This window comes from Ascaphus truei, chromosome 6, assembly GCF_040206685.1.
Source record: "Ascaphus truei isolate aAscTru1 chromosome 6, aAscTru1.hap1, whole genome shotgun sequence".
Classification (NCBI taxonomy): domain Eukaryota; kingdom Metazoa; phylum Chordata; class Amphibia; order Anura; family Ascaphidae; genus Ascaphus; species Ascaphus truei.
This window is the reverse complement of record NC_134488.1, coordinates 56,077,104-56,096,456: the sequence shown is the minus strand read 5'-3', so window position 1 is coordinate 56,096,456 and position 19,353 is coordinate 56,077,104. Positions and strand designations below refer to the sequence as shown.

Genomic DNA, 19,353 nt, shown 5'->3' with positions numbered 1-19,353 from the left:
AGAGCATATTAAAGTTGTTGTATAGAACAATTCTTGGTCTAAGTGCACCTATTGTATGTTCCCGTCACCTCCCTATACATAGGTGGTGTGTTGAATAGGGTGTATGGTGCCTGGTACATGAACATCTACAGTGGTTGATGTCTGAGGTGTGCTTTATACTAGTATTGATGAAACTTGTACTGGTGTATAATATGACACTGCTATAACTATGTTCTAGATAGATACCAAGTTAATAGCTAAGTACTGTACCTTTTGGGGTGTAATATCGGTCAGTTGAGAGACCTGTCCCCATTTGGCACAGTGCTATTGCATGTGTGGTTGTGTTCTGGCACTCCAGGGGTTAATTGCTGGTTAGGTTTGCCTATTGCTAAAACCTATTGTACCCTATGAGCTGCTCGCTGTATCAGGGAATTAGCATTGTGGCTTCCTTGCCTAGTTAGGTAATGCAATGTTGTGCCAGATATATTTGTTGCCTTTACTGGTTGGTGACTAGTGAGTCCATTGGGACCCTAATAGTCTTTTACTGTGCACTGGAGGCGCCACGCTGACTCTCTCAATATCACTGAGTCAGTGTATGTGAACGCGAGCACCTCCGCGTGCACGTGGTCACGTGCTTGCCGACGCGCGCGTTTCGCGAGTGCTTTTTCAAGGCTGAATAGTCAGTCTCATGCCCCTTGCAGCACCACTCCCTCTGTAATATATCCAAGCTGAAGCGGGGGCACACCATAAGTTTCTCATTGGGAGCCAGGCTATGCAATAAAGGTTAAGCCCATCTGGTTACCCCTGAAAACCATGTGTCCCTGACAGCTGCATAGCACCATAAGCCAGGGGCCATGTAATGTAACATGCAAAAGTTAAAGTGACCCCTGCTTTTCCACTTGTTTATATAGAAAATATAATAATTTATTAATACAATTTTTTTTTCCACTTTTCATGTTCCCTTTGTCCCATAGTCCTGAAACTTCAGGACTGTAAGTCTTGGGTGGGATATTTAGTTAGAAATGCAGTTATTTTGTTTGCAGGAGTTCGGGGGCCAAAGTTACCGGAAGCCCCCTTATTCTCCCCGGCGTGCAGGCATGATTTGCCAGTATGCGGATTGAATTACACCGGGGCTGCCCAATGTCCCCCAGACTCCTGGTTTTCGAGCCCAGATATCCCAGACCCATTTCCCTCACAGGTATGGGTCTCCCCAAGTTATATTATGTATTAAAATATGTTTTATCATGTTTGGTGCATTTACTATAAATGTCTATTCAGCCAGCCCTGACATCCACATAGGTGACGGCATGTCTGGATAGACATCAGAGTTCAAAGGAGGGAGGGTCAAGAGGTGACAAAACTGTTGGTGGGCGAGGAAGGGTGAATTGCCAGGTCTAGAGAACAAAGGGCACCCTATGGGGACAACTTTTGAGTCTGCGAGACCTGGCAGAGCCTGCCCAGCCGGTGATAATGAGTTAGCCAGAGGAGATACAGCTCATAGGCGCATTTCCCATTGGCTAATTCATATTTCCCGCCCACCCGGCTTTTCGAGCCGGCTTGACACGCCTCCTCCTCTGACGTCAGCCAAGGGACGAGCCCCTATTCCTATTGGTTAGTGGGAGGGAATTCCCACGCTCTGATTTGTCGCTCCTCCTACTTCCATGCTGAAAATAGAACAGCGGAAGGTATGTAAGGAGATGCCCCAGTGATAGAACCAGACGATCCTGTGAGTTGGGCTTGTGATGCAAAGGCAGCTTTTCAAAGTTGCTCTGTTGCAAATAGCAGAACAGCCGGCTTCATTTTTGGAGCTAAGAAACCCTGTCTAGCTGAGGCTAAGTCAGACACGAGGTCCAAGTTCCCGTTTTAGAAAATAGCGGTCGCGGCTAAGGTTTTTAGCCAAAATAAGGACCAAGAAGCCTGGGTGGATATCACGATCAGGGTAAACCCTCCAAAGCAGCCTGCACCTATTTGAGCCTAGTTTTCTCCCCCAAACCCCTAGAGTGTGTATTTCGTCTGTATTGTGTATATTAATTGTGTGTAAGCGAGTTTACCCGAATAAACGCCATTTTATTCCCCTATCTTGTTTTGCCTAGTGAATGATCCCGGTATAAAAGTGTTAAAAGTCCTGGTCTCCCGTGAAACACACACACTTACACTGAGACACACACTCTCACAAACACGCACAATCTCACAGACACTCATGCCAAATTTCAATTTTGAAATTCTGGGGAATCCCAACCCTTGCCCCCTGTCTCCCGTCTTTCTCACCCTCCCCGTCACTTACACACACACACACTCTCCCCCTCTCACTTACACACACACACACACACACACACACACACACACACACACACACACACACACACACACACACACACACACACACACACACACACACACACACACTCTCATCACTTACACATACGCATACACACTCCCACTTACACACCGACACAGACTGACACTGACACACACTCTCTTACAATGACACACACACTCACACTGAAACACACACACTAACACTGACACACACACACTCTTACATTGACACATTGTCACGGGAGACCAGGCATTTACACCTTTTTTACCAAGATCACAACACTGAGCAAAACAAGTTGGTAAAATAAATTGTCATTTATTCACTTAAAATAGGCTAAGCACAATGAAACACAAAATACACAAGAAAGACACACATACTGGGGGTTTGGGGCAAAGAACTAACTTTTCCTGGTTGAAATAGGCAAAGGAACAAAGTTTTTAGTTGACCAGGACTTGGTCCCAACTGTCCTGGAACTCAAATCGGCATTAAGTTCCTGACGCCGGAGGTGCTGAAATCCCCTGACTGGGAGTAAATCGCAAACCTCCTGGAACTGTTTTCAGCTTGCAATCCTAGCCACGACCTCTATGTTCAGTTCTCAGAACTTGGCCCCAAAAAGTGTGACTTAGAAAATGTCTTGTCTTGAAATTTCTGAAGCCGACTCGCTGCTATTTCTCCAAGAGCATCTTTTGGTCGTTTCAAATTTGCTGCTGTTTAGAATCTGAGCTCCAGATTGGCTGAGGGATTCTTATAGTATTTCAGAGTTCATTCATGAAATACTACAGTCAATCCGAGCATGGGAATATTCCTACCATCCAATCAGAGCGCTGCCAGTCTAGTGAAGCCAGGCAAGCGTGGATTCAGAATCTGACAAGAGCATGCACCAACTTGGCACCTCTGCCACTTGTCATGCAGAAGCCACCTGCTGAGTTAGGCTCCTCAAAGTCTGGTTTGGGGTAAATGATGGTCCGATGACCTCCATTCACCCCAGGACGTGAGTACTTGAGGCTAACGCCGGTGCCCCTGATGCCCCCGGCCAGTAGTAATGCTGCAACAGCCGGGCTCTCGTCCGAGTGACCCCTTGATGCCCTGCTAGTGGTATGGAGTGTGCTACCTGCAATAACTGCTGCCTATACTCCTTCAATACCACTAACTGTCTTCTACCAGTCTAAACCCTATTTGGAATGGTTGAACCCTGCTCTCTATACAAGAGCCCACGGTGCCATAAGAACTGATTTGACCCACTGTCTGAGGCAGACTCCGACACCCGGAGTCTCATGCCCTCCAAGCTGGGATCAGACCTCACCGATTCCCTAAACTGTGTCCCTAATTCTGGCCACCCACCCTTAGTCTCTAAGCCAGGTGCAAGGGGAACAGGTAAAGGGGCAGATAAGTCAGCACACTGTCATGACTCCATCTGGCTTACCTGCCTGGTCTCCTCGGAGACCCTTGGAACTGTTGGTCCCAAATGCAGGGGGATGGCGAAATCCTCATGGGCAAGTGCCCTGCTCTGGCTTCTGGTAATCGCTGCAACCGGAGCCAACTCCACCGTGAATACACATATCAGGTCGGACCAGAGTCACAGTGGCACTGGAGTCAAGCAAGCCGGCTGCTTGGCGATCTCCGATGGTCACCTGGTGCAAATTCTTTTGCTGGACATCATTAGACTGCAACCCGACTGGTGCAATCTGATGTCCCCCCGTCTCTGCTGCTGTTCCACGGGCTGCAGGTGTAGTATCTTCCGTCGAAGTCCCTTGCTGGGCTAGCTGGACAGCTGCACTCTGCTCCTCTGTGTGGGCCACCCACATGCTGGCGACTGGCTTTGCAGCTTGAGAACGTTGCCCCTGATGGGGTTCCCCGAACCTCGACCGGTCTGGACAATCTGGTTTTATATGACCAGTCTTGTTGCACCTCCTCTCGTGTTTAAAAGTGGGTGCACTTCCTTCTGTAGCTGTTTCATTTTCCACAGTGGAGTGCTCTTGGTTGCCCGAGTCAGAGTGGCTCCTTCTGGGGCAGACCCCTTTTTGAGGGACGGTGCCCGGCTGGTGGTGCATCAGCCATATTAGCAGCATACAGGCAAGTCTTTGGTTTGCGGTCAAAGACCCAGTCTCTTAAATCCGGTTGGGATTGCTGCAAAAATTGTTCTTTGAACATCAAGTCCAGTAAACTGTGATACTTGGTAGCATCACACCCCTCCACCCACTGAGTCTCATGCAAAATCATGTGTAAGGCAAACCGCATGTAGGATTCACGGTGGCGCTTCTCCATCCTAAACATGCTCCGGTACGCCTCTGGTTTGAGGGCATACTGGGTTAACAAAAAGGCTTTCACATACCGGTAGTCGTTGCTGTTCATGGCCAAAAATAGCCTGGAGGATCTCCTGGGCAGCTCTGGACAATAGCGGTGACATCCACAAAACCCAGTCCCATTCTGGATCCCGGTACCGATGACACTGAGTCTCAAAGATTTTCAGGTATCCATCAATTTTATCTGTGCCATCAATGAATTTACTGAAGGTGTGGTGATCCACTCGGGGAGCGGACTGCTCCCCATTATTAGGATGGGGATGCGGGGACCGCACCTGTAGTGCAGCTGCAAGCAGCTGTATCCTTTCCACAAGGGTAGTCCCCTCCCCCCAAGAAGAAAGAAGCGTGGCGATTCCAGGCATAGGGAGACCGCTAGCCACTGGGGCTACCATGGCTGCACTCCCTAAAGCTTGCCCTCCAACAATGTCCATGTTGCCTCCGGCAGCTCCCTCCCCTTGATCCTCCACTGCCACCAGGGCTTGAATGATCTCTAGCACTCTGCAACTGCAGGTATTTCCCCTTCAGGTGAAGCAATACTGGCTTTATAGATCCTCCTCAAGCACTATTTTTGACCAACTGTCATTAACAGTAACAGTAACCGTCTCGCACCTGGCGACAATCCTGGGATGTCCCATGACCGGTACTGTCCTGACCTCCTGTGCATTGTTCGCCTGGTGGCACTAACCTATGTGACAAGGAGAACCTCTGCTTTCTCAGCTTTTGTGTAACATTTTTGTCATCCTTCTGGGTGTAATCCTTCTCTCATCTAACTAGGTAAGGACTGCTGAATATTTATCCAGACAAAATTATCTAGTCAGCTTTTCTTCTACTAATTTTGTTACCAGATATGGTACCAGGTATCTTTCAGAACACCTTAGGGCCATTTAACATGATGTCATACCTGGTATAAGGAACTAGATACCCTCCATACAAGGGAATAAATGACTTCTTATTCGTTTTTATTACCAGGAACTGTCTGCCTGTCTCTGGCCTTTCCTCGGACATCTCAAGGCGGCTGTATGACACCTTCCTATCTATCCATAGATTCTGCTTGTTGTAATAAATTAGCCACACCCCTTTTACTTAAAATACTTCACTTGTAACTGAAATCTATAGAAGATACTAATTCACCACTAGAATAATATCATATGTGATATAATATGTATTAAAAAAAGGAATCGTTGCAAATCAGAACAATATCATACTGGATGTGTGGCATCTTGTTTTTATACACCGAATTCAAACCAAATTACAATATAATAATGTAACAGAACTGGAATTCTTACATTATGAAGCAGTAATCCCTCCTACTAGTTTTTTTTGCCCACACTAAGCACATTTTCTTTTCACGTTCATGGACCCTCAATTCCCGAGACATTTGCAGGTGAAGTTACCATGTTTAAATCTCCCTCCAGGGGAAAGAAAATCGCTGCCAAATTTCCGACCAATAGGAAGCTGCAACAGTTGCGGCTTCCAATTGCACGGCCAGGTAACTCTCCTTTAAAAAACAGGAGGTAATACTCATAACTTCACCCGTAGTATCGCGGTAACCAGGAGGTCCACACAGCTGAAAACAGCGCGGTTCAGCTCCAGTGGACCCTTCGCTGGTTCCAATCCTGTAAAAATAAGGCAGGTTGTTTAGGGGGGATTGCAGCTTTAAATTGCAGTTGTATATGTAGATGCAACAAATAATTAAGACATATGTCACACTAAAGGATCTTACGCTATAACCTCTTAAGAGTCTGTGGTTTTACTTTATTCCGCATTTCAGGGAAGAATTAGAGATTTGGAAAGGAACAAACAAGAAAAGAATGGTAGGTGGCAGTAATGAAAACAGCAGCAAATATATGTGAGGCTGATACATTTTTATGGTGAAGAATGGAGAGGTGGCAATTACTGTCTTCATATAGTATCATATAAAGGCTTTTAACATATCTCTTAGTTTTTAAACCTTAAGTGATAGAACTGTGTGCATCTCTACACACGGTGAATGAAAGGATAAAATAGCAATTGAATAGTTAACATTTGCAATGCTGCCTGTCTGCTCCATGAATTACAGTAGGCCTTATTAATGTGAGACCTTAGCTAAGGGATGACCACCTTGTGTCTATAGCAGCAGAGTCATTCACTAAAAAGCATCTCTTGCATGATTCAGAAGCATTGATTTTTCTGTAGGAACCAAAGCATTGGCAATTGTTCAGTAAACTGGTTCATGGAGATCAGTCAAGAATGAAACTGATAGAGGGAATAGAAAAGAGAAATAAGGACAGAGATAGACATAAAGTGGAAAGTAAAAGAGAGCAAAAGACAGATAAAGAGACAATACTAGATGAGGATGTAGGCTGCTTTTCAGATGAAAGTACAAGTACCATATGTTTCTTGCATAAATTGTGGATGGCATAAAAATGATTATATTGCAATAAAGTTAATGGTAAAAAGAACAAGCAAGATATAAACTGTTCGTCTATAAAATAATAAGAAAATCCCAATCATTTTGTATTCCCACCTGTCAAATGCTGTAAAAAAAATGAGTCGGTTTCATAATTAAAAGGTAATTCAGTTTCATTCCTTGCCAGACATTTTTTAATGTATTATGTGTTGAAATGACTTTTTGCAATTGACACTGTGAAAAACACAGTAGTTCAAACATCTGCATTATTTGATTTTGCACAATTTGTAATGGTTTAAAAAAAAATGTTTACATTCTTTTACATAGTTACATAGTTACATAATAGATGAGGTTGAAAAAATACATACGCCCATCAAGTTCAACCTATTAAATTTAGGCAACAGATACTTTATCCTATATCTATACTTCCTTATTGATCCAGAGAAAGGCAACCAAAAAACCCCAGTGTCATACTGTCCAATGATATCTCATAAGGGGAAAAATAAATTCGTTCCTGACTCCAAGAATTGGCAATCGGATTATTCCCTGGATCAACATCCTTCCCATGTTTACTTATTTGGTATATCCCTGTATACCTCTCCTTTCTAAAAAGATGTCCAACCTTTTTTTGAACAAATCTATTGCATATGCCATCACATTACTCCAGGGGTAATGAATTTCACATTTTAACTGCTCTCACTGTAAAGTACCCTTTCCTTTGTTGCTGGTGAAATCTCATTTCCTCCAACCTAAAGGGATGACCCCATGTCCTTTGTACTGCCTTTTGTAATGCCCTTGGGATGAATAGTTCCTTTGAAAGCTGTAAATACATCAAATTTAACTAGCCTCTCCTCATAAGATAGATTGTCCACCCCCTTTATTAATTTGGTGGCTCTTCTCTTCACTCTCTCTCGTTCCATAATGTCTTTTCTTAGGAGTGGTGCCCAAAATTGTACTCCATTTTCAAGGTGTGGTCTTACTAATGCTTTGTAAAGAGGCATAACAATGTTTACTTCCCTTACATCCATTGTCCGTTTAATGCAAGATAAGATCTTGTTTGCCTTTGCAGCTGCTGCATGACTTTGGAAAATATTGCTAAGCCTGCTGTCTACAAGCACTCCTAAATCCTTCTCCATCAAGGATTCTCCCCAATTTATCCCCATTTAATTTGTATGTCGCCTGTTTATTCTTGCGTCCCAAATGCATAACCTCATCTGCCATTTACCTGCCCAAGATTCCAGTCTCTCCAAGTCCTTCTGGAGAGAAATTACATCCTGCTCTGATTCTACTACCTTACACAATTTAGTATAATCAATAAAGATGGAGACTTTGCCCTTGATGCCAACCTCAAGGTCATTAATAAACAAGTTAAAAAGCAGGGGTCATAGTACCGATCCCTGAGGTACTCCACTCACGACCTTAGCCCAACTTGAAAAAGTTCAGTATATGACAACCCTCTTTTGTCTGTCCTTCAACCAGTTTTCAATCCAGGTGTATATATTTTTACTGAGTCCAATTTGCTTTATTTTGTACACCAACCTCTTGCGTGAAACCCTGGTCTAAATTCCTACTTACCTCCTCAAAGACACAAATAAGGTTAGTTTGGCATGATCTATCCTTCATAAATCCATGCTGACTATTACTAATAATTTTGTTTTACATTAGGTATTCCTAAATATTATCCTGTATTAAACCTTCAAGTAGTTTCCCCACTATTGAAGTCAGGCTTACAGGTCTCTAATTCCCCGGTTGTGATCTAGCTCCCTTTTTAAATATAGGCAACACATCTGCTTTACGCCAATCTTTTGGTTCTGAGCCTGTGGAAATGGAGTTCTTGAATATTAAATGTAATGGTTTGGCTATTACTGAACTTAACTCCTTGAGAACTCTTAGATGTATGCCATCGGGGCTGGGTGCCTTATTTACTTATACATTTTCAAGCCGCCTATGAACTTCTTCCTCCATTAACCAATTGTTCATTTATATGGAGGTTGTGGCTTCCTCCTGCAGAATTACTATTGAAATTGATTCTTCCCTGGTAAACACAGAGGCAAATAATTTGTTTAATACCTCTGCTTTTCCCTTATCTCCAATTATCTGCCTGCCCATCTCACACTGAAAGGGTCCTATATTTTCTTTTCTCGTTTTTTTAATTATTAAGGTACTTAACGAACTTTTTAGGGTTGATCTTACTTTCTATTGCAATTCTTTTTTCATTATCCATTTTTGCTAATTTGATTGCCCCTTTGCAAGTTTTGTTTTTATTCCTTATAATTCTGATACGATGTCTCCGTCCCTTGTGACTTAAAGAATCTAAATGCCTTCCTCTTCTTGTCGATTTCCTACCCTACCTGTTTATTTAGCCACATTGTTTTTGACTTATTTCTTTTATACTTATTACCCAAGGGTAATACACTGATAAGTGTGCTTTTCTAACAATGTTTTAAAGACTGCCCATTTATTCCCTACATTTTTCCCTGCAAAAGCATCATCCATATTTATTACTTGTAGATTAGTCCTCAATTTATTAAAATCTGCCTTTCTAAAGTTTAAGGTCTTTGTTGAACCCAAGTAATCTGTTTTTTGATCATTTATTTCAAATACAGTAAGACTATGTTATGATCACTGCTACCCAAAGGTTCCAGGACTTGAATATTTGCTATTACTTCTACATTGTTCGATATGACCAAATCCAGTATTGCCCCTCTCCTGGTTGGTTCCTCAAACATTTGGGTCATATAATTGTCTTTAAGCACCCCCAAATAACCTGTTTCCTTTTGTTGTAATTCTAATCTCATTGCTCCAGTCTATGTCTGGATAATTAATATCACCCATTATGCAAACATGACCTAGTTTTGATGCCTTCTCCATTTGCAAATGTATTTTAGCTTCCTCAATCTCACCGATATTTGGTGGTTTATAGCATATCCCTACAAACATTTTCTTTATACTTGTATCTCCACTGCTAATTTCTATCCACAAGGTCTCTACATTTTCATCATTCCCTTCATAAACATCTTCCCTTATAATAGGTTTTAGAACTGGTTTAACATATAAACATACTTCACCTCCTCTATTTGCTCGATCCTTCCGAAAAAGGGAATAACCCTCTAAATGAACTGCCAGTCCCGAGTTTCATCCCACCATGTTTCAGTAATGCCTATGATATCATACTGCTCCCTTGTAGCTATTAATTCAAGCTCCCCCATGTTATCTGTCAGGCTTCTTGCATTAGCAAGAATAATGTACTATTATCTTATCTTCTCCTTCCTTTCTGCGCCAACTTGGTTTAGTCTTTAGAAGTTTTCTAGTATTATCTGTATTTAGTAGGAGTGTCTCGCTGCTTGTTAAACTCGCACTTGCCCCCATTCTACCTCCATAACCCCTTCTTTCCTCATCTATTCTATTTAGTTTATTATCTGTTTCATTCCCCTCCCTCCTCAACCTAGTTTAAAATCTCCTCCAACCTTTTTAACATTCTCCCCCCTAGCACAGACGATCACTCTTCATTGAGGTGCAATCCATCCCTAGAATAAAGATGGCACCTCTAAGAAAAGGAGTCCCAGTGCTCTAAAAACCCCAAACCCTCCTTCCTGCACCACTTTCTTAGCCATGCATTAACCTCCCTAATCTCTGACTGTCTTCCTGCGGTAGCGTATGGCACTGGTAGTATTTCAGGAAATACTTTTAATTGCTAATGCTCTTGCCGCGTTCAAACAGTGTTGCACAGACGGAAATGTTTTGCTTATTGCCTTCAGGTAATATATTTGTTATTCAATTAACTGCATTACAGTTTTTTTTATCAACTGTCTGGCAACTTTCATAATATACAAAAAGATTAAATCCATCTTTATAATTGTTTGTGAAATATATTTTTTGTAATTTTAAATGAAATAGTTAGGGGACATGTTTAGATTATGCTTTTTGTCTATAAGATCAAGACACAGAGTTCCTGATTTACTAAGCAGTGAAAATCTACACTGTACCCCATATTTACTAAACAATGCTATTCCATAAGACATATTTCAACAACTGCCAATTGCACGGTTACGCATCAAAACGTGTGCTGACATTAAGGTGTTTTTGTGCGATAACATCTGCTGCATCTGTATATATATATCATCTTCAGCCCTTGTCGATCCACTTCTGCATGAAGGCATCCCCAATGATCTTCCAAGTATTTGAGTTGCAAGCTTCTCTTCTCTCTGTTGCTCCAACACATTTTCTGATTTCATCCTCCAATCTTACTTTTGGTCATCGTCTCAGTCTTTTAAAACTCTCTTGGAATCCAGTCGAGTACCATCTTTGTCCAATGATAGTCATTTCTTCTTGCGATATGTCTAGTCCACTGCTATTTTAATCTCTCACCCTTGTAATGATATCACAGACTTTTATTTGGTTTCGAACCTGGTCATTCTTTTGTCTCAATTTGTAATCGGGTCTGTAACTGTTATATACTGAAGGCCTATAACATATTATCTTTAACTGTTCATTTCATCATAACCCTGACCCCTGACATACTTGAGATCAGAGGTAAATCTCAATGTATTATTTCCTGGTAAAGCATTTTATAAATAAATAAGCTGATACACACACTCTTACACACACTCTTACACACACTCTTACACACACTGTGACGGTAGGGGGGAGCCAGGCTATGCAATAAAGGTTAAGCCCATCTGGTTACCCCTGAAAACCATGTGTTCCTGACAGCTGCATATGGTGCATAAGCCAGGGGCCATGTAATGTAACATGCAAAAGTTAAAGTGACCCCTGCTTTTCCACTTGTTTATATAGAAAATATAATAATTTATTAATACAAAAAAAATATATATACAGTACAGTACTACATTGTTACTAAAGACAAAGTGGAATTTTATATTATAATCAATATGTATAAAAACTCTTTATATATACTGTATATATATATATATATATATATATATAAAATAAAGTAGCATATTATTTAATTAATATGTATATTTATTTCATATTCCACAGTAACCTAAAAACAAAAGCAGAACCAAAATAAAACCAGTAGACTTTAGTCAGAACCAGAACTTAAACCAAAACCCAAATTTTTTTTCGTGGCAAAGTAAAACACTAGGCCAAGTCAGCATCTCTAAGCCTTACTTCAATGCCTTCTTCCGGCGCCTACTTATTAAGGAGTGCTAGTTCATAAGGATTTTTTATTTGCCTTCCTCTGGATCAATATACGGTACTGTAAGTACAAATCTAGGATAAAGTATCTGTCATCTAAAATTAGCATAGTTTGAACTTGATGGACATACTGTATGTCTTTTTGCAACCTCACCTACTACAGTATGTAACTATGTAAGAAGTGTTCAAGTGCGTTGTATACATAAATGTATATGTAATGTGTAAATTGGAGTTAATTTTCACGAGACACCTCAGGAACAATTTTGCACCCACAAACATTGAAGTACATTTCAATTCTGCAAGCAAAGTGTGCATCGTGTGCTTTACAAAGTTTGCAGAATGCACATGCGACATTACTGAACTCTGAATTCCGTAAATTACTGACTACCACAATAGGGGGAATTGAATTATTTATTATTGCAATATTAGCAGAGCATGATTGAATCTTCTTGTTTTTGATCTGTCTCTTGTTCTTTAAACCTTTGTTTAAAGGTCAATGGGTCCATCCCATGAACCCATTCTGTTATTGCCACTTTTAATACTGGAGCGCCTATTTTATGTGCTGGCAGTTTCTTTCTCGGCGCTGCTGTTTCACGGTCTTTCTAGTTTTTCACTTATTAAAGTGCTTTTCATCAATTCTAACTTACTTTACATTAGATGGTATAAAAATGAATATGTATACTCATGCATCATGATGTTGTTTCACTTTTTATTTCACTTGTATCGTCCTAATGCCAACTTCATCTGTCTAGAAAAAATCCATCATATTTATGCCATTTTAAATAAATTTCCTCATGTATAAGGATATTTTTAATGTTTGGAACACATTTTTGTATTGAGGAACAAGCTAGGATCTTCCTAGCTTATTGTCTCCTTTGAACCCTTTTATTCCCTTGTGACGTTCTGGGAATGTGACAGCAGCCGATGCTTCCGGGGCCCTTGTGATGTTCCCAGAATTTCCCTGTGCAGCCGGCGCGGCTTTAATTCAGCCTCCCACACTGAATCATTACCTCTGCACTTCCTGGAAGAGCAGATTAGCAAAAATAATTTAGATCGCTTGAAGTGATCTGAGTTAATTCTATTAAAAAAATGTTTTTATTTCTACGAGGGTCACTCCTCCTATCCCACTGGATCTCTGATCACCCCCTCTGACTTGGAACAGGAGGATCAGACCTAATTGGAGGTTAACACAATGGGTTAAAGGGATGGAGACAAAGTGTGCAAAGGCCCAAAGAACAAGAGACAGATCAAAACCACGAAGACTCAATCATGCTCTGCAAATATTGCAATAATACATAATTCAATTCCCCCTATTGTGGTAGTCAAGTAATTTACAGAAACCAGAGTTCACTAATGTCGCCTGTGCATACACTTTGCTTGCAGAATTGAGAACTGTTTATTTTTCTACTTAAAGCGATTAATATGTTGTATGTGTTACCGTCCCTGCCCGGCTCCTAGGCAGTTTACATGAGTGTTGGTGCTAGGGCTGCTCCAGGTGCATTACCTGGTTCAGGTGCTGGCTGGGCATTGGTACACAATAATTGGCGCCAGGAACTTTATTAATTCAAACAACCTACCACCGTGTTGCCTTCTGGGTGAGAGCCAGTGAAGGACTCGCCGCTGCGGTGGGTCAAACTATGCTTAGGAGCTGCTCCTTTGGAAGCCCTGCCATTGGCTGTCCGCACACAACGTGAACGCGTAGCGGCAAGGAAAGACCACATTCTTGTCTACCCTGCCAGCGGACCCTTCATCATGCTTTGCACGCCCACACACACGGTCACTTGGGCCTGCCCCATATGGGTTGGGACCTGGCCGAAGGCAGTGGTTGAAGTCCCTTTAAAAAAAAAAAGTAGAGAAAGTTTGCCTATTGAAAAGAGAGATGGGATTTTTTTAAATGAACACAAGTCCCTTCAAAATAAAGTGACATTATAGTTTTAAAATGACAAAAAAGGTTGTGGTACACCATACCCCCTAGTGCTATCAGACTATAACCACTGTTCTCCCCCTCTCTATGTGGATCTGGAGTACCTGTCTGGAGACATAAGTTGGTAACTTTGAATAACCACAACGCTTTCATTTCACGTTAAACACGTGAGTGCAAATTTTATAGAACTTTCAGCATTGAAGCTAATTTGCTGAAGTAGACAATATTGCACTATTTTGTGTTTTTACTTTATTTTACATGTCCTGATGTGATTTGCGCACCTGTTTCTCCTTCGTATAACCACTGCTATAAGGAAAAGGTCTTGTGCACATACTGTATAGACAGATTGCCTATATATACTGTGGCTGCATGTGGCATATTAATTTTTAGATACCTCTTCAAAGTACTTAAGTAGTACGCACTTGAAAATTGAGTTGGTGGACTGGAAGCACACAGAGATACTGAGCATCAACATCCCTTCTAAACATTCCCCATGAACATGAAATATTGATTTGCTCAGAGAGGGTTAAGAAAAGAAAATATGGTGAACAAGTGAGTGACCTCTCAATCGCATACTGTAAAGAAACCCATATATACAGATATGTTCAGTTGAGTGATGCACATTATGCTTAGTAATGGTAAAATAACATTAGTAATTGGTCAGTATTTTATTAACAGGTATTACTACAGAAGATTAAAGTGGGACCAGAGCTTTAGGAATAAAATCTGCGCCCTCTCCCATGGTGTCTGGAATATTCAGCCGCCCTTTCACAGCAATAAGTGACCTCATCTTTAGACACAGAGAGCACAATATTCTCCTTTGGGCAAGGCGGGTCCCAGCTGGCATCTACTAACAAGAGGCTCTTTTATTTTCAGGGTCTGGGATGCTCTCACGGATAATTACATCCCATTAACGGGTGAGAAATGGAGAGATCAGAGCCTTGAATCGCTGAATGAAAACTTGTCTGACTCGGAGGTATTTACAGCAGTGTGGAAGTCCAGAGGAAAATATTGAAAATCTTTGAACCTTGACGTTTAGCCAGAAGGATTAAACATATTAAATGCATGCATTAATTCATCAATTAATTTACTGAAATCTTACAGCTTCGAATTGCAATAATGTATAATGTATCCAATCAAAAACTCAAGTGCACACCAGACTGTCTGCAAAAACACATCAAACAATCTTAAATATGCATTTATTTTACGCAACATATGTAGCCCTGCTTCCTATCGAACACAGAGCGCTACCATGTGCTATATAACCTGTAGGCTCACAGGGCCTAAGCCTCTGCCACGGAGAGCCTGGGGTGCTCACAATACTTATGACTTGGTGCAGCGCCTCCACCTGCGATAGCTTCCGCCCTAGGGGAAGTGGGTCTTTGCAGGAACTTATGTACATGAACACACACACACCCACAGCAATATACAGTAATCAATATGTTTTACTTATAGCAACCAGCAACGTAATCACAGGTGCCCCTCTCTACAGGAGACACTACTACCAGCGTCCTTGAATGCTCACTCTCCCTCTCCCTCCACCGGGTGATCCCACCCCGTGTTCAGTTCCCTCTTGGAATACGTTCCCCACCCCCCCCAAATGAGTCAGTGGATGTATAAGTGTGTGACTGCGCAGCCACCGTGTCCTGGAGTGAGAATGGTACCGTTGGTGCACTTGACGTTTACCTGCCGGGCACTCCTGTACCCGGTTCTGCAACTATCTTCACAAAGGATCGGTGAGGGCATAGATGACGTCACCCGTAGGTGTCCGGGGCGATCTCACCCAGACACGCTGCGACTTAGTAGCGGGGCCTGGTCCCAGGCCTCCCGCGGATTTATAACTGTCCTGGTGTGATTCGTAGCACAGTAAGGTCACCTGGAACCTGACTATGGCCAGTCTCTAGCTCCGCTGCACGCTACTGGGGCTCAGGGTCTAACTGGGCCTGGGGCAGGCGGCCTAGGTAGGGGCAGCTGCCTCCCTACACCGGAGCTCCTTCTCCTTCCTCCGACAGCTAGCTCTCTCTCCTTGTGCGCCCCACCACTTCCTTTTCCTCCCTAATCTCGTACCTGATTGGTTCTGGCGCGTCACGGGGGAAACGCGGGGGCTGCTGGGACCCTTAGTCCCTTAACTCCCCTCCTCCCCTAGCTCTCCTCCTTCGCGGGATTTTGTTCCTGCCCTGCGCATGCGCAACCTCCGGCCGGACCAAGTCTGCGCTGGTGCCAACCTAACATGGCGGCTCCCTCTGTGCGGAATCTCCGTTATCGGAGCGTTCCCTAGGTGCACATCTCCCACCCCACAACACAATTGGGGGAGAAAACGGGGTCCCGGCTACACATAGATATAAACACAAGCAAAAGATACAATGCAAATTCTCTGGCTGCTAAATTCGGGTATATTGCTTATAGTAGTTATCAAGTTATAATTACTCAAACAAATTTTTTACAATTTAAGATTGTTTTTTTTTTTTTCATCTCGAAATCTCAATCATCTATTGCAAAAAATAGATATTTTCTTTAGAATCTGCATGCTTATAAGCAACTGGCATACATTTCTTTTTTATTAATGCATTTTAAATGCCTTTTGCGCTTAAATTCTTTGGCTCTTATAATATGTCCCTCGAGATTACGACCTGAAACCTGAGCCGTCCTTATTCAATTTGCTGTAAAGTCGCTTCCCCACACCAAAAAATGTATGTATTTTTTCTTCTCCAGCACAGGGAAGTGATTTTACAGCATGTTAAATAGGAGATCCAAGTCCTCAAAATCCTGACATGTCCAATATTATTTCCATGTCTTTGTTGTGGGCATTTAACAAATTCATGGCAAACCTAATTTAAGACAGAATTTTAACTCCACTTAGATTGTAAACTCTCCATGGCAGGTATATCCCCTCCTATTGTCTTATTTTATTTTCTGCACTATAATTCCCTGTATTCTATCGTCGCTTTTTTGTAAAGCACTGTGTACATTGACGCTATATAAATAAAATATGCATACATATGTAGCCATGCTGTAAAATGGCTGCAGTCATCTCTCCTGCTGACAGTAAGGCCTGGTAAGTTATGGGCATGCCAGCAGTAATCATGGAGGTTTGCCCTCACACCCTGGTGAGGTGCCCTATGTATGGATGGGAGTGGTCACAGGCTCTGACTCCCTGGTTGGTGAAGTCAGAGTTGTGTCAGCCCCCAGAGGATACATAAGGCACAGCACTGATCAAAAGTTAGGAAGTAGGTAGTAGTTAATAGTTAGAGGAGTTCAGAGTTGATATACGCTGCAGGAATAATGAGACTGTGACCAGGGACCTGGCGCAGAGTAGATATCCCTACGGGGATAAGGAATCCCTACATTAGGAGGACTATACCTTTCAAAGGGAAGTACGGTGAACAATGGAGGGCTAAATTCACCCATTGTGGAGGGCAGCTGGCCCACCGTACTAATAAAGATGACTCTGATAAAAGAGACCCTCGTGTGTAAGTGTGGAGTGATTACGCAGGGGGCTGCACCACAGAGGAGTTCCTCACCAGGACCATCCACAAGCTCCAGCTGGGATCCTGATGAGGTGGAGGTGCTGCACTGGATATAGGTAGGACTCAAGAACACTACCTCAGCTGCCTGTCTGGGTTGGCAAATCCCCACACACCATCATGCGGGAGACTCAGGAGTCCTGTTGCCAACAGGTGCACCACCAGACATCACACTGTAATGGGGACTGGTTAGACCACAGGGGCCAATATGAGATTGGGTGGGTCAGGCCAGTCCAGAAAACCCGTTACACATACATTCTCCAATGTCCCTTAATACGCTATATGATGTATTTTGTGTGTTGAATGGAGCATGTGATCAGAGGAAACCTAGCAGCTAACAAGAATCCTGAACGTGAACTGTACCAATCCTTTTTTTAAACCAGTCCTTCTAGGATACATTGTTGATGTGGCTATACAAAATTATTGGCATATTCAATTAAATATCTATTGTTACTCCAAGGCACTCAATATACTGTAAAGATGAACATGGGGAACATGGCTTCACAGGATACTGAAAAGGAACCTAAACTTCAAAAGCTAACCAACTTCAAATCCACATATAATCTATACCTGCTCTAACCAATACCTGAACATCAGTGTCAGGATGTGCTCACCACAAACGAAACGGGACCGCGGTGCTGAGGTGGGAAAGATTATTACGCCACCCACAGCCATGAGGGCACGTCTTGATTGAAGAGTGGTCTGGGATTACGGGATCGGGGTAGGAGAGGTACGGATAGTAGAGGGTGCGGTAGCCAAGTCCGGGGTTAGAGAGAGAGATGTTATCATTTACCGTAAGCCAGAATCGGAATGCCAGAGAGGGAGAGTCGTGATGCCGTATGCCGAGTTCGGAATGCCAGAGGTGCAGGAAGACGTAGCAGAAGCCGGTCCGGTACACGAGGAATCTGTGAAACAGAACTAGGGAGGCAGAGAGTGATGAGAACAACTGGTTCTATGCTCAGCCGACGAGTTAATGAATCTGGAGGGTATATGTAGGTATGAGGAACCAATAGCCGTGTAGCAAGGTGGGGGGGTGTGAATGGGCCAGGCTGAGACAGGGATAGGTCTAGATGAGTTCCTGGAGGAGGAGCTATAAATCCTAGAAGCATTGGGGAATTGTATTGTGGCACTGAAAAAGGGTACTGCGTCTTTAAAAGGTTGGTGCGCCCCTGTGTGGCCGCGCCTCCATGTGGCAGCGTCTGTAGCTGCGTGCGCGGGCCCACGCCCTGAACCGAGGGCAGAAGAGGAGACTTGACGTGCGCATGCGCAACCTCCGGCCGGACCAAGTCTGCGCTGGTGCCAACCTAACATGGCGGCTCCCTCTGTGCGGAATCTCCGTTATCGGAGCGTTCCCTAGGTGCACATCTCCCACCCCACAACACAATTGGGGGAGAAAACGGGGTCCCGGCTACACATAGATATAAACACAAGCAAAAGATACAATGCAAATTCTCTGGCTGCTAAATTTGGGTACAGTATATTGCTTATAGTAGTTATCAAGTTATAATTACTCAAACAAATTTTTTACAATTTAAGATTGTTTTTTTTTTTTTTTTCATCTCGAAATCTCAATCATCTATTGCAAAAAATAGATATTTTCTTTAGAATCTGCATGTTTATAAGCAACTGGCATACATTTCTTTTTTATTAATGCATTTTAAATGCCTTTTGCGCTTAAATTCTTTGACTCTTATAATATGTCCCTCGAGATTACGACCTGAAACCTGAGCCGTCCTTATTCAATTTGCTGTAAA

General features: G+C 42.6%; 1 protein-coding gene across 4 annotated transcripts in view; it reads left to right on the top strand.

Annotated features, from left to right (window-relative positions):
• FEZ1 (fasciculation and elongation protein zeta 1) overlaps positions 1-19,353 on the top strand; it is a 72,574-nt gene that overhangs the window by 11,833 nt on the left and 41,388 nt on the right. For all 4 annotated transcript variants that reach the window (XM_075604332.1, XM_075604334.1, XM_075604335.1 and 1 more), the window contains exon 3: positions 14,952-15,051. In XM_075604332.1, coding sequence (XP_075460447.1) covers positions 14,952-15,051 — 100 coding nt within the window. The remainder of the gene's footprint in view (positions 1-14,951; positions 15,052-19,353) is intronic.